The following is a 14,125-nucleotide window of genomic DNA, read 5'->3' as shown; positions in this document are numbered from 1 at the left end:
ACCTAAACTGAACTGCATCGTTCAGTTTAGGTCGTAAAGTGGATCTCGTTAAGAGATGATGGTAAGCCCTCAGTTAAATGATATATGCGACCCAACGGTGAGGATTCGCTGGAGCGATGCGACCCCGCCGCGATCGATACATTCCAAACGTCGATATACGTATCGTTAGTAAAATGTATACAACGTAATATAAGTACGTGAAAGCTGTCTTCCTTGCGAATATTAACACTAAGCGAAAATATTATTATTTTTAGTTTTTGTTGCTTACCCACCTACTTACTTACATTTTTTTAGTCTATCTATCTGTGCCATTAAAAGTCTCAGATACCTTTAACATTTATTATTATTTAATCTTATTAAATTTAATTTTTATTTCAAAATGTCACAAAATTGTGAGTAGGAAGTTATATTTTTGTTATATAGATTTATTTTTATACAGTATTATATTTTGCGCAGAAAAGAATATTTGTAAATCTGTAATAGGGTGTGATTTCTTTATCATTGAATTTACTGCGAGATATTTATATTTTTATAAAGCAGTGTCTGTTAGTCATGTAACTTTATAAATAATAAGAAAAATACATAGTAAGGATCTTGCATAATATTATATTTGAAATGTTGCATAATGCATTAAGTAAGGAAAAAGTTTTTCAAAATGAGTAAAAAATCAATGAATTACAATATAAATTACTGTACGTCTATAGGGACAACATAATATTCTTACCTTTTTTCTCATCTTGGTCAATATACTTTTTTCTAGTTCAATTATTTCATATCATGAGGCCTAAGATATAATTGAATAAAATATTATCTTTGTCTTCATAATAACAAAAAATATTTTTTATGATATTATAACTAACGTTATCCTTTAATTTTTTTTTAAATTACTAGTATTATATTAATTTTACACTCCATTACTCCATATTTTAGACAAAAGCGGCACGAATCGGAGTCTTACTTTTTTGTTTATGAAAAAAAAAGTGTCTTTTATTAGGACTACAAATATTTTTATAAAAAGCGAAAACTTTCGTTTTGTCTATTTGTATTTAATATTTTTTTCGGTATTTTACAAAAACAATTTGAATAAAAATACATGCTGTAAATTGCTGTATGATTTGGACCATGCCTGGTCCTTTATTTAGAAGAATTAGATTTTGATGTCGCGAGAATAACAGTAAATAAAATATGTGTAATGTTGTTCAATGTTTATACTTACGAGGGGAGGTCAAAAAGTTCGCGGAATAAGGGGGAAGCGGGTTGAAATTAAACACCAAACTATTTTTCCTTTTCAATATATTCTCCCTTAACTCTAATACATTTTTCAGATCTCTCAAATAACTTATTTATACCATCGAAAAAGAATGATTTATTTTTGGTGTCAAAATAGGTCGAAATTGCTGACTTCACTTCTTCATCGTCGCCAAATTTTTTTCCACGCAGCTCTTTTTTCATTTTTGGAAATAGATAATAGTCACTGGGTGACAGATCTGGACTGTAGGGTGGGTGGTTCAATTGTTCGAAGCCGCATAGGTGAATGGCAGCCGTCGCAACATGGCACGTGTGAACGGGTGCGTTGTCGTGCAGAAGGAACACACCTTTTGACAACTTTCCTCTTCTTTTTTCCTTAATAGCTTCTTTTAATATTTCCAGTAAAGAAGCGTAGTACTGTCCCGTTATAGTCACACCACGTTCTTTGTAATCGATCAATAAAATGCCTTCTGTATCCCAAAAGACAGTCGCCATGATCTTGACAGCCGATTGTGTTACTTTGTACTTCTTTGGAGGAGGTGTGCCTTTTTTATGCCACTGCATCGACTCTTGCTTCGACTCAGGTTCATAGTGGTGAACTAAGGTTTCATCACCAGTAACAATCCGGGCCATAATTTCTTCCTTTCGCTCTCCACAGAGCTCCAAAAACTGACGAGAACACTCGTCACGTTCACGTTTTTGAAGTGGCGTGAGCATTCTCGGAACCCATCTTGCACTGACCTTAGTCATGCCAAGATGATCATGTAAAATATTCAAAATACTGGTTTCGGATACTCCAATCATTGCTGCAAGCTGCTTCTTCTTCAACCGGGCATCTTCCAATACAAGTTTTTCTACTTTTTCGACGATTTCCGAAGTGGTGGCCTCAATTGGCCGTCCGGAGCGTGGGTCATCTTCAATGGACTCTCTTCCTTGTTTGAAAAGACCATGCCACTTGTAAACCATGGTTTTTCCAGGGGCAGAGTCCCCGTAAACAGCCAACAGCTCTTGAAAAATAATCTGAGCGGATTTTCCTTGCTTGGTAAGGAACTTTATAACGGCGCAGTGTTCAATTTTCTCCATACTGGCTGATTTCTTCCCGATTCAGTTGTTTACAGGTCGATAACACAAAAGTTAATGACCCGATTACGTTCAAACTTAATATATATACTCTTAATGAGGTGCTCAACTAATAACTACCTGGACGAGTAAACCTACCCCCACCAACCCCTCCATTCCGCGAACTTATTGACCTCCCCTCGTATATTAACCATAGTAATTAAGTAAATAAGAATTAAAATAACTGTATTTTTGTAGTCGTCTATTTTTTTTTTGTTGTTAAATAGTATTGAATAAAAGCCTTCACATCTAATTCGTATTTTACCAAAGACATTTATTTAGTCAATCAACAACTTTGTAATATATTTTCTATGTACCTATCTGGGTTAAACCTGTCTCCCTCGTTATTTTTACTTAATTCATATGTATGTAAAAAGATATTCTATTAATAATATTTTATCAACTGAAGGAATTGATCTTGAAGTTAAATAGTGTATAGTTATCTAATTATACGAGATTATTGATTAGATCAAGGGATAAATTTTTCCACACATGAAAATGAAATCCAACTTTTTCTACTCTACAAATTAGTGTAAATACACATATAGTAGAGTAATATTTACATATCTGTCCAACACATGCACGAAATGCACATATTACGAGTAAAGAGTATTGAGAACTATAATGCTAAGAGTTACGCACATAATAGAATTTATTGGCTTTATGGTAAAAACTCATAAAATTGTTAAATTTTATATCCAGGACAAAATATGACACCTGCGTTCATTATTTAGATTCAGACGTAATCAGGTTTTTATATCACATGACCATTAAGTGCAGTGTTAGTCAACATCTAAACATGTCTTGATATGTTTAGTTGAAACTTAATGATTATACAAAGGTAGTATCTAAGTTATTTAATTAAATGCTTCAATCGTGTAATATATTCAATGCGGTGGTAGTGGTGTTTAATTTTTTTATATGTGCAAACATTTTGTCTGTCACATCACAAATTGTATCTTTTTATCAGTCATTTTTAATAATTCATTTTGGAGTAGGTAATGAAGTAGATGATATTCGTTACGTAAAAATCCTATAAATTCATTGTAAGAGTACAAATGGTTTGAAAAAATTTGATCATATTAGATTAAATGATGGTATCTTTGATGGTGGTAGACTAAGAATTACGCAGTAAGATTTATAGTACTATTTCTTGATACTTATTTTGTAGATGAGTTTATAAGAAAAATGCCAAATCATCCTGGAATTTCTGCAATTGTAATCAATTTTATATTATTACCAAAAAGAACGACAATGGTGTATTACTTCTTTTATTATGGTTATACGTAGCATAATTTATGAGCGAAAGCAAAGTAGAAGCGAAAGCCATAGCCTGTCTCTTTCATTAGTATAAGCATGACTTCAATGTGTTGCCCCAATAATATAACGACATAATAATGTTAGTTTTACATATGTTACTGATGTGAAAATATAGATGATTGTAATGAATGAGATCTACTTGTTCACTGAACAGAGCTTGCACCCTATTGTTATTTAATTATAAATAAATATTTTCTTACTGGAGCAGGCAGTTAAATTTAATATAGATAGCTTTCTATTATACACTACTGTGTATTAGTAGCAGGCATGCGCTCTAGTTTACATGAGCATTCGTTTTCAAGCTCTTTAAGGTTTGCAACACAGTAAGCTGTCAATTACGCCTCAATTGACCTAGGAATTGAATGTGAAGCTCATGTAACCTAAGCAAGTCATAAACCCATGTTGACTTTAGTGATGTTAACTTATGCGAGCTGTGAACAGGACCACCAACTGAGAGATACTACAATGCTTTGTGTGGTCTCTTAGATAATGTTGCAACGTCACATTCTTCTATTTTTCTATATCTGACATAGAAACAATTTCTATTAGTAAAGAACTCATATTAAATTAGAGATATAATATATTGTTGACATTGCTTATAATTTTGTTTTATTTATACCTAGTAAATGTAGAATTAAAAGTTTGCATTTTCTTCATACCCAAAATAGATGGATAACTAGAATAGACTGATCTATAAAATCAATCCTAATATTATGATGAATTTTACTCATAAATGTCAATCCAAAAATCATTTTAAGAATTTTACATAACAAAGGTTTTTTCAAAACACTGGCATTAATTTCAATAACATTTATTTCACACTCACACCTTTCAATGTAGGTGCAACAACTGCACCCTTTCCAGGAATTACAAGTGGATTGCCTTTATAACAGGCTATTTTCTCATCATTAGTCTTTAGGTCTGGAGCACATGTTTCAAATATCTTCTTTTTAGGGTTCAATTGGGCCTCAGGCTCTCGTGGGAATCCTTCACAGGATACTAGATCACCAGGAACAGCACTTGTAGGCGGCAATAGTATTTCAACTTTTTCAGGTGAAGATGCACACATAACCATGGCCTCAGAAGTAATGCCCCTCATCTGGAATATAAAGACAAATTGTTATCATAAAATACTTTGCAAATCAGAAAAAAATCTTAAATTACTTCCAATAACCATTACAAATTAAAATTATTAGTTTTGAAAAAACTATATCACCTTAGCTGGTTTTAAATTACATAGCACCATGACAATTCTATTTTGCATCTCATCAATGGGTACATGATTCACAAGACCTGATACAACGGTGCGTGGCTTCTCTTCTCCACAGTCAATCTTCTCAACATAAAGAGAATCTGCATCTGGGTGTTTATTAACTTCTATAATTTTTCCAATCCTAAAGTCTAATTTTCTCACATCCACCACATCAGTAGGAGCATCATTTGATTTCTCCTTGTTTTTCTTAGCTGGCTCTTTTTTTGGTTGCTGAATTGTCTGTTTGATATGCTGAGACGTTGTTTCTTCAATTACTTCTCTTTTTGTTGCCGATTGATCTGCAGCAGCTATAGATGTTTTGCCAGGAATTGGATATTGCTTTTTACCATTCAATATTTCAAGTCTTATAAGTTCATTCTTGACCTTTTCTACCTTGGCCTCCAGATCAGCATTTTCTTTTGTAAGTTCCTTAATTTTATTTTCAATTTTTATTTTCTTTACTTCTTCTAACTAAAAATTATATATTTAATTAAAACAAGTTAGTAAAATCTGAGTGCTGGCTGGACTATGAGTTTGGATAGTACGAATAAATAAATATATCACACAGATTGAGCTAGCCACAAAGACCCAGGCCAATCAGAAAAAGATCGTTTTCCATCATGACCCGACTGAGATCGGATCTGGGACCTCTCGGTTCAGAGACAAGCACTTTACCACTGCGCCACCGAGGTCGTCCAGTATGTACTTTAGTACTGTTATCAGAACATTATATGTATGATGTAATGATTTTTATTTTTTACTATATTAGTACTTATTTAGTCGTTTCGTATGGTAACATTTCCATAGGATACGATCATTCAATTTGTAAGTAAAAATAATGTATTTCCTAAAAAAATACGTCAGTATGTTATCTAACTTTCCAAAAAATACGGAAGTATGTAAGTCATGTGTATGTATACAGTAATATTGCATGCCTGTAAAGGTAAACTGTTGAAACTATTGTATTGTATGTGACATCTATACCTTGTACTACACAGATATTGCAATAAATATATTTGAGTATACTTGGAGAACGTGAACCGGTGTTTTTTCTGTTTACCTTATTCTTTAATTCTAATATTTTTTTCTCAGCTACTTCAGCATTGTTCATCAATCGTATAACAACACTTTGAGACATCGTTCTCTTTAATACATTAAATACCATCGAATCAAAATTTTGCTTGCTTTAGTCCTAATTATTTTTAGTTATATAACCTCAAAATACGTTTACGTTGGTGGCTCAATGTGGTGACTTGTTGGAATTTGTCAAATTTGACATTTTTTATTTTAAGAAAATGTTCTGATCCACGGGCAGCAAAGTCGCAGCTTTATGACTTGACGTTGTCGGTAAAAGTTTGATTTCTATAGCTGATTGCTGCTGCAGTCATAGATTTAGAGAGGGCCCCGCGTGCGAGGCTAATCATCATGGTATTAGTAGGTACTCCGATTCCATGCTGCTGCTGATCACAGATATAAGAGCATTCTTCACCTTCAATGTATTGTCTAGCTGATGACAGACTCAAATATTGCAAAATCTTGCTAAATAGACCATTCTTAAGATTTTATTTTTAGCTCGGTTTTCCGTTACGCAGCAAAATTTCAGTGCATAGATTAATTTTATAATATGCTTGGCAAGTAAAGAGATATGAATCTGAAAAGAGAGTTCACTGTCCATTATGATGCTCAGGTCTCAATCAATCAATCAATTTTCTGCCGTGCATTATCACATTTATAGCAGGATTGGTGGACAAAGAGCTGAATGGGTGATTGGTATTGATGCTGCGGTTTTGTAAAAACAAATATTGGGAGTGAGTAAATTCCTATTAGCATGTTCAATTCTATTATGTTCAATGTTCGTAAAAAAATATTGCTGTATCATCTGAATAGCCATTTGAACCAAACAATCGTAGCAATTTGAGGTAGTAAACTATGTATATTATTCATAAAAAAATAATGAAAAGCGTCGGACCCAGGACACTGCCTTGGGGAACACCAGAAACAAACAAGAGTGGTTTAATATCATCTTACGATTTGACGCTTATTTGTCAAATAGTTCACGAGCCATTTTAATGGAAGTCTCCTGCAGGGCTAACATGCGACCAACGACACAATTTTATCGAGGCATTTTATCTACTCTGAACGACAAATAGTCTTTTCGTCGTTGTTACTGACTGACCTAATATAATTCGTGTCTTCCTATCAAAAATTCGATAAATCGATTAAATTGTAGACAAACTCCGACAAACCCTAACATGAGACGACTTTTTTATCTATTTTTATCCTCATTTGACAGTTCTGCGCGACTATTTTATCGTCGACGGTTTGAGCTCACGATAACTACAATCCGAATCAATTTGATAATAAAAAAATGGCAATTCCGTATTATTAGTAATTAATTATGTTACGGATAAACCCCGAAGTTCGGCTATACCAGCCGGTAGACATAGGTGCAGCCAGTCACGGTTGGTTAGACCTAGGTGTAGGTTTTTGTATTTATCTTAGGCTAGATCTAGATTTAGGATTTTTTAATTCCGGCTAGGTGTTACCATCTGAGACCGGCTAAACCTATGTTTATACCTTTCATATTTCGAGTTTTTTAAGAAAAACAGGAATCGTTAAAACCATTTTGGTGACTTTTTTGCCAACCTTTAGTTTTTATTTTAGAACATTTTATTTTTGTCTTCGTCTGTCATCGTTAGGTTGTTTTCCGTTTTGAAAAATATACCCTATCTAATACGTGTGCGGCTATGTGAACATTTTGTAGGGAAGAAGGTTTCCGAATTCGGATTTCAGATTCGGATTGTGTGATGTTGGGATTCCTAACTCAAAAATCTGTTTAATGATACTGGCAAGAATCAGCATATAAAGAAAAAAAAAACTAACATGGCCGTTGCAACGGCGTCATAGATTCTGACGTTGTTTATATGTATTTGTGCGAAAATACTCGTTCTTTTCTTTGTGAAATCAAATAGTAATATTAATCATATATATAATGTGAGACCTTATGCATTCCTAGACTGTGTATGATAATGTACTAAAAATTACAGCAGAAAGATGTCAAACAACACTGTCGGCTCATCAGGGCCTGCTCCCGGCAAAATACGTGGTCCTGGAAGACCTCCGAAGCGCACTTGTACTTGGTGCGGTGAAAGTAAAACTCCTTTGAAGTATGTCCTGCCGACCGAAAACGGCAAAAAAGAATTTTGTTCCGAGACATGCCTGTCTGAATTTAGACAGGCATACAGCAAAGGCGCTTGTCTGCATTGCGATAATGTTATTCGAGGTAACGCACCGTCGAGTAGCAAGAACTTTTGTTCTACCTATTGTTTAAATAAATATCAAAAAAAGAACGAGAAACGGACATCGTCCCCACAATCTGGAAATGGAGTAAATGGATCAGACAGCCACTCAAATAATAATTCTACTAGTTCGTTTTATGACATTTATCAAGCGTTTGATTGGAATGAATATATGAAAGAAACTAACAGTGTAGCAGCTCCTCAAGAATGCTTTAAGCAAGCTCCGGCACCTCCTGTGAATGACTTTAAAGTAAATATGAAATTAGAAGCATTGGATCCCCGAAATCTTACTTCTACTTGTATAGCTACTGTAGTAGGTGTTCTAGGACCCCGACTTAGACTGAGGCTTGATGGCAGTGATAATAAGAATGATTTTTGGAGGCTAGTAGATGCAGGGGACATTCATCCTATCGGACATTGTGAAAAAAATGATGGTATGTTGCAACCACCACTAGGTTTCCGTATGAATGCTAGCAGTTGGCCTATGTTCTTGCTCAAGACGTTAAATGGGGCCGAAATGGCACCTCCTCAAGTATTTCAGCCTGAGCCTCCCACTCCAAAGACAAATTTATTCATGGTTGGTCAAAAACTGGAAGCTGTTGATAAGAAGAATCCACAGCTAATATGTTGTGCAACAGTGGGGGCTGTCAAAAATGATCAGATTCATGTCACATTTGATGGCTGGAGAGGGGCTTTTGACTATTGGTGCCGGTATGACTCTCGGGATATTTTCCCAGTGGGTTGGTGTGCCAGGGCTGGACATTTGCTTCAACCTCCAGGCCAGAAAAGTGCAATAGCACCATCAAAATGGTATGTTTTATTTAATTTTAGTTTTTTTATAATCTTTGTCAATTAACTAAGTTGACATTTATTGTTTGTTAATAATAGACTGGCTGTCTATTCAAGAAATATATTCAAGAAATAAAACTGGACAGATTCAGATAAATTGTTGCAGTATCTATAGAGATACATCTGGAATAACATCAAAGGAAAACTCCCTAACTTCTCCAGGAATTCAGAACAGCAAATTATTGTTATGTTCAAACAAATAAGTGCATCACTTTTATTTTTTGACATGCATGTTTTACTGAAGAATTAATATTCTATAAAAAATCTTAGATTTTTTTGGATTGTAATGGTAGTTTACAAAACAGTTTTTTTTTACCTTCCAGCTAGACAGTATGTTAAATAGTTCACAAAGAATTTACTCATAAATGATTATGATTTCAGGTTTAAACGTCCCAGTGGCATTCCAAATCCAGCTCTGCCTGAAGGAGGTTCCACAGGTGCAAATAATACAAGTACTTCACCTACATCAACGCCCATAGCAACTGTGCGGTTGCTGATACGCAGTAGCTGTTCTGGAGGCAGCAGTTCCCTTCCCAGTGCTGTCTCTGGGTCAGGACCATCTGGAGCAGCTGAAGCTTTAGTGAAAGATTTGCTCAATGTCCATCCTGACCCACAGAGGCTGACCAGGGCGATTCTTACAGCATCTAGTAGTTACTCTAATATAACAAATGTACAGGTTGGCATTTATTTATGTATTACTTTTATAATCATTTGTTCTATCCTACTGACTGAAGGTACAGGTAGCTTTAGTGGACTGCTGCCAACCTAGGCTTTTCAGCTAACCTGCACACCCTCAGGGTTATGGGGAACTGGGTGAAATGGTCCCAATATAGTAGGGCGGTCATGTCTGCTGCTCACACAGGCGTCCCCAAAAAGTATAATAATACTAATCCTACTGACTGGTCAATAAATCTATATTATTATTTTTCTTTATTATTTCATTCTTGGCAGAGCGGTCTAGTCACATTGAGGTGTCCATATTGGTGTTAGAGGCTGATACAGCTTTCTTCATGATTTCCCTGTTTACAGATTGTCTGGCAATTTTCACAGTCAGTTCAGTTAGTACAGATCAGTCCAGCACATAGGTGATTGTCTGTTTGATCTAGTCCCCTCTGCTTTCCCTACAATTGTCATTTGAAATTTGCAATTCAAGACCTAGTTTTCTAGATTCTTCTTGTTATTATTTTGAAATATATCTTATAAATTTTTTATTTAATTTACAGGTGACAACAGGCTCAAAGAACTATACAGTGAAAGTACCCACAGAGTTGACAATTGATGAATTGAAAAATTGGCTAAAAGCTGTGTGTGGCAGTGTGGGTTGTTGTGTTGGCATGATCGAGGTGGACAGCGGGGAGGCTGCTGGCCGGCCTTGCACCCTGTGTGGAGAATCTACCTCAAACAGTGTTTCCTCTGCTGTAAAGAGGCCTAAAGTAGAAATTGTAAGTATGCTAACTTATGAGTGTTGGATTTAATATAATGTTCTCTTTGAAAAATATTGTTTAAGTGGATCAGTATTACGATAATTGGATTCACCACTGTCCATGACAAAGAGCTAGTGTTGTCATCAATCACATTTTCATGGGTGCAAAAAGAAAACTTCTATACTTCCATACCATCCACACTTTCCCATACTGATGATTTCACGTGTTCCGGGTGGGTTCATGACAGTGATTGGAAATTCACTGTCATAACACATTGAAACATGTGTTCCATGTCAAAATGAAGATTTAAATTTTGAAGATTCTTCTCTTTGGTAAGTCTTTGGGAATGCTGATAATACCTTCCTGGCTCTTATAGGCTTTTTATTCCTTTGTTGCCTCGCTCAATATCGGGCGACCAGACTGGTGACCAGTAAACTCACACTGGGACCATTTCATGGATTTGCTCCGATTAGTAAAGTCACAATACATTGTCTCCAATATCTTTGAGACCATGGTAACCAACACCTAACCGTCAGGAGTCGGCGGGGTCGGGCGCGGAGAGCAACAAGATGGCGCGGCTGTCGCCGGAGCGCGCGGAGCCGGCGTCGTCCACCACGGGCGCGCCGGGCCCGCCGCTGGCCGGCGCGCCGCCCGCCGACTGGTCGGTGGAGGACGTCATCGGCTTTATCGCCGCCGCCGACCACGCGCTCGCCGCACACGCCGACCTCTTCAGGAAGCATGTGAGTGCCTGCTGCGAATTACTTCTTCTGTGTCGTTTTGCTGATACTGGTGTCGAACTTCGGTTATTAGTGCTCTAAATTCCAAAATACCTTCTTGTTGTAGAACTATCCTAGTGAGTATCCTTATATTATAAAACAAAGTCCCCTGCCGCGTCTGTCTGTCTGTTTGTTTCAATATTTGTTTCAATAAACACAAAAAATACTGCACTGATTTTCATGCGGTTTTCACCAATAGATGGTGATTCCTAAGGAATGTTTGGTGTATAATTTATTGTGTTTTTACCCGAGTGAAGTCGGTACGGGCCTCTAGTAAGTATTAAACTTGGATTAATTTCATTTGTGTAACTATACTTATATATTTATTTTATTGCAAAATTAATTGCTTATTAGTAGTGTCCGACCAAAACAGGTTTTCAGCCGAAACCATAACCGAAACTTGCATAAACATGTTTATTGAATTATGAAATATTGTGTATCTTTTTTATTGCACGTTTATTGGCATATTATATTTATACAGACAATTAGCTAGTGCCACTAAGGCTCTGTTCCTGAGGGAACACCGACCTTTGAAACTGTTAAAACTTCACAGTTGAAATTTGGTAGATAGATATGATTTGTAAACTAATTTTCGATTTGTATTATCTTGGTTTTTTAAGTTACCTTGGATTTGATTATTCAAAAACATTAAATATATTTTTTTGTTTCAGGAAATCGATGGAAAGGCCCTGCTGCTCCTGAATTCGGATATGATGATGAAATATATGGGACTAAAATTAGGCCCAGCATTAAAAATTTGTAATTTAGTGTCAAAAATTAAAAATCGTCGACATTACAGCACATAATTTAGTTATATTTAATAATTTGCTCTTAGAGTTCGAAACTTTAAGTTTCTTAATTTTTGTAGTCTAGAAAGAAATGTTTTATTATATTTTTCCTATTTTGTATCTGAATCTCGAACGATATTTTTGCATCATATTTTGTTGTGGCATATATTACCTACTGCATGATTTGCTATTAACACACACCTCCACAGCATTTTAAGTTTTAAATTGAAAAAATATGAATGACGCTTGAAAGAAAACTGTAATATTGTTGTTGAGATACTATTATTATTATTAAATCGAGTCGTGCAGGTAGTATTTTTTTTATCACTGAATTCTTCGAAATACACATTTTGTCATGATCTTACATAGCACTTACAGCAAAAATTAAAATTATAAATATTTATTAATCTTGAAAAATAAATACTATCCATAACTGTTTGACTTATAGTGTAATTTAAGTCGCTGTTAAAATGAATATTAGATTGACGTGAAGTTTAGTATTAACTGTGCTCTAAATTCCAAAATACATTCGCATCGTTCTACTATCATTGTGAACTTAGTCATGTAAATAAGTATTATATGAGTTTTATTGCATTTAATGTAGAAAGTGCTCATTATCACTGAATTTTAACATGTTTTATCTAACTGAACTGTACTATTAGAACTTTCAAAATTAATTTTATCTATTTACATAAGATATACATTGGCTAGTCGTGCTTATTGCCTGTTAACTGTAAGTAATCTTTGCTAACTTCCAAAAACCATGGCAGTGTACAGATATTCTATAGTAGTTTAGGTCTAGTGCCTTTCAGAAATTAGGAGTACTTAATGTCCCTACTTTGTCTGTCTTCAAATACAAAATGGCCGCAAGGACACCAATATAGTAGCTGTGATTTTTATGTGTATGCAGATTCCTAAATATTATTGTGACAACTTGTACTTTTCCCTTATATTGCCACTTCGTTTTATTACAATTTTAATGTTCCTTTGATGTCATGTGTGGCGTTTGCACTACAAAAGTATTTTATATCTTAAAGTTGCGATTAGTTTTAGTTTGCCATTATCAATGTTATAATGTTAAAACATTTCATGATGTGATATTGTCAATGTTATCTGTTATCGTGATAAATGATTAATAAATAGTAATAATAAGAATTCTAAAATATTATGTTGAATTTATTACGTGAAGTAATTTAAGTTTATCATGACATGAATAAGCTAAGTTTATGGAGTATTGCCTAATTTGTTTATATAAAGTATTGGTGTAAATATTTTAAATGATTCATGGGCAAGAAGCTCTCCCTGGAACACTAGTTAGGTAGGAATACGGATTTAATTTTACAGTGTTATACTGTATTGAATATAGATGTATTGATTTATTTTATTTTAATTAATTGAGAGCTTCTGTCGCATTACCCGTTATAAATCGTTGTCCGTGTGGCTTAATAGCCACACGGACAACGATTTATTATAATTACTACAGCGTTATTATTTATGATTTGGTCGGCAAATAATAATATTTTGAAAATGTTAGAAATTATTTTCTTCAAATAAAGCAATACATTTTATCCAGTAATAGTTGTAATATGAAAGCTTCCCTTTCTATAGTACTGAAATTTTTTATTAGCGTTACATAATTATTATAAAAAATCTTTTTAAAGCGTTTTTGGCAAGTCTGACATTTCCTGAATATGACACTCTTGTCGACTAAAACCTATTATAGTGTAAAACTTGGTCCCATAAGTACATAATTTTATTTGTGAGTGTATATAAAAATAAAAACAATAGATATAATATTATGTGAAAACACGTGTTAATGATTGATATAAAAATATTATTTTATTACTGTAAAATTTAATAATTTTATGTACATAGGTGAATACATAAATTGGAAACAGATGTGTATAAATTAAATAAAAAGCAAAAATGAATAATCATCAGTATTATTGTAAATCCCAATATTTCCATGTGCGTATGGATTGAAGAGAAATATAAAATGATTTTATTATCCAAGTTTTACTTAGTTTCATTAGGTATCTTGTTTCTGTGG

At 34.3% G+C, this 14,125-nt stretch overlaps 2 protein-coding genes across 3 annotated transcripts; one reads left to right on the top strand and one right to left on the bottom strand.

Annotated features, from left to right (window-relative positions):
- Positions 1-4,482: 4,482 nt before the first annotated feature.
- On the bottom strand, positions 4,483-6,211 carry AIMP1 (aaRS-interacting multifunctional protein 1). Its single transcript, XM_053748315.1, has 3 exons — positions 6,000-6,211; positions 4,904-5,410; positions 4,483-4,786 (listed from the first exon to the last, which is right to left on the bottom strand). Exons 1-3 carry the CDS (start codon positions 6,102-6,104, stop codon positions 4,499-4,501), a joined length of 900 nt encoding a protein of 299 aa, XP_053604290.1. The 5' UTR covers positions 6,105-6,211; the 3' UTR covers positions 4,483-4,498.
- Positions 6,212-7,807: 1,596 nt separating this feature from the next.
- On the top strand, positions 7,808-14,025 carry Scm (Sex comb on midleg). Of its 2 annotated transcripts, XM_053748814.1 has the most exons (6): positions 7,808-7,910; positions 7,987-9,048; positions 9,469-9,763; positions 10,311-10,529; positions 11,048-11,251; positions 11,959-14,025. In XM_053748814.1, the coding sequence occupies exons 1-6, from the start codon at positions 7,864-7,866 to the stop codon at positions 12,091-12,093; spliced, it is 1,962 nt and encodes a 653-aa protein (XP_053604789.1). In that variant the 5' UTR covers positions 7,808-7,863; the 3' UTR covers positions 12,094-14,025. The 2 variants fall into 2 exon arrangements, with proteins under 2 accessions (XP_053604789.1, XP_053604790.1); XM_053748815.2 differs by having other exon boundaries at positions 7,810-9,048.
- Positions 14,026-14,125: the final 100 nt, after the last annotated feature.

The sequence above is a fragment of the Plodia interpunctella genome, chromosome 8, assembly GCF_027563975.2.
Source record: "Plodia interpunctella isolate USDA-ARS_2022_Savannah chromosome 8, ilPloInte3.2, whole genome shotgun sequence".
Classification (NCBI taxonomy): domain Eukaryota; kingdom Metazoa; phylum Arthropoda; class Insecta; order Lepidoptera; family Pyralidae; genus Plodia; species Plodia interpunctella.
This window is presented reverse-complemented; position numbering and strand designations above follow the sequence as displayed.

What these genes read in the sequence shown, in the direction of transcription:
- AIMP1 (XM_053748315.1), bottom strand. Translation starts at nt 6,104, where the DNA reads ATGGTATTTAATGTATTAAAGAGAACGATGTCTCAAAGTGTTGTTATA. An exon ending in TATTAGAATTAAAGAATAAG is followed by an intron (nt 5,411 to 5,999) that starts GTAAACAGAAAA and finishes TATAATTTTTAG; the next exon opens with TTAGAAGAAGTAAAGAAAAT. An exon ending in GTAATTTAAAACCAGCTAAG is followed by an intron (nt 4,787 to 4,903) that starts GTGATATAGTTT and finishes TTTATATTCCAG; the next exon opens with ATGAGGGGCATTACTTCTGA.
- Scm (XM_053748814.1), top strand. Translation starts at nt 7,864, where the DNA reads ATGTATTTGTGCGAAAATACTCGTTCTTTTCTTTGTGAAATCAAATA. An exon ending in CTAATATAACAAATGTACAG is followed by an intron (nt 9,764 to 10,310) that starts GTTGGCATTTAT and finishes TTTAATTTACAG; the next exon opens with GTGACAACAGGCTCAAAGAA. An exon ending in AGAGGCCTAAAGTAGAAATT is followed by an intron (nt 10,530 to 11,047) that starts GTAAGTATGCTA and finishes CCTAACCGTCAG; the next exon opens with GAGTCGGCGGGGTCGGGCGC.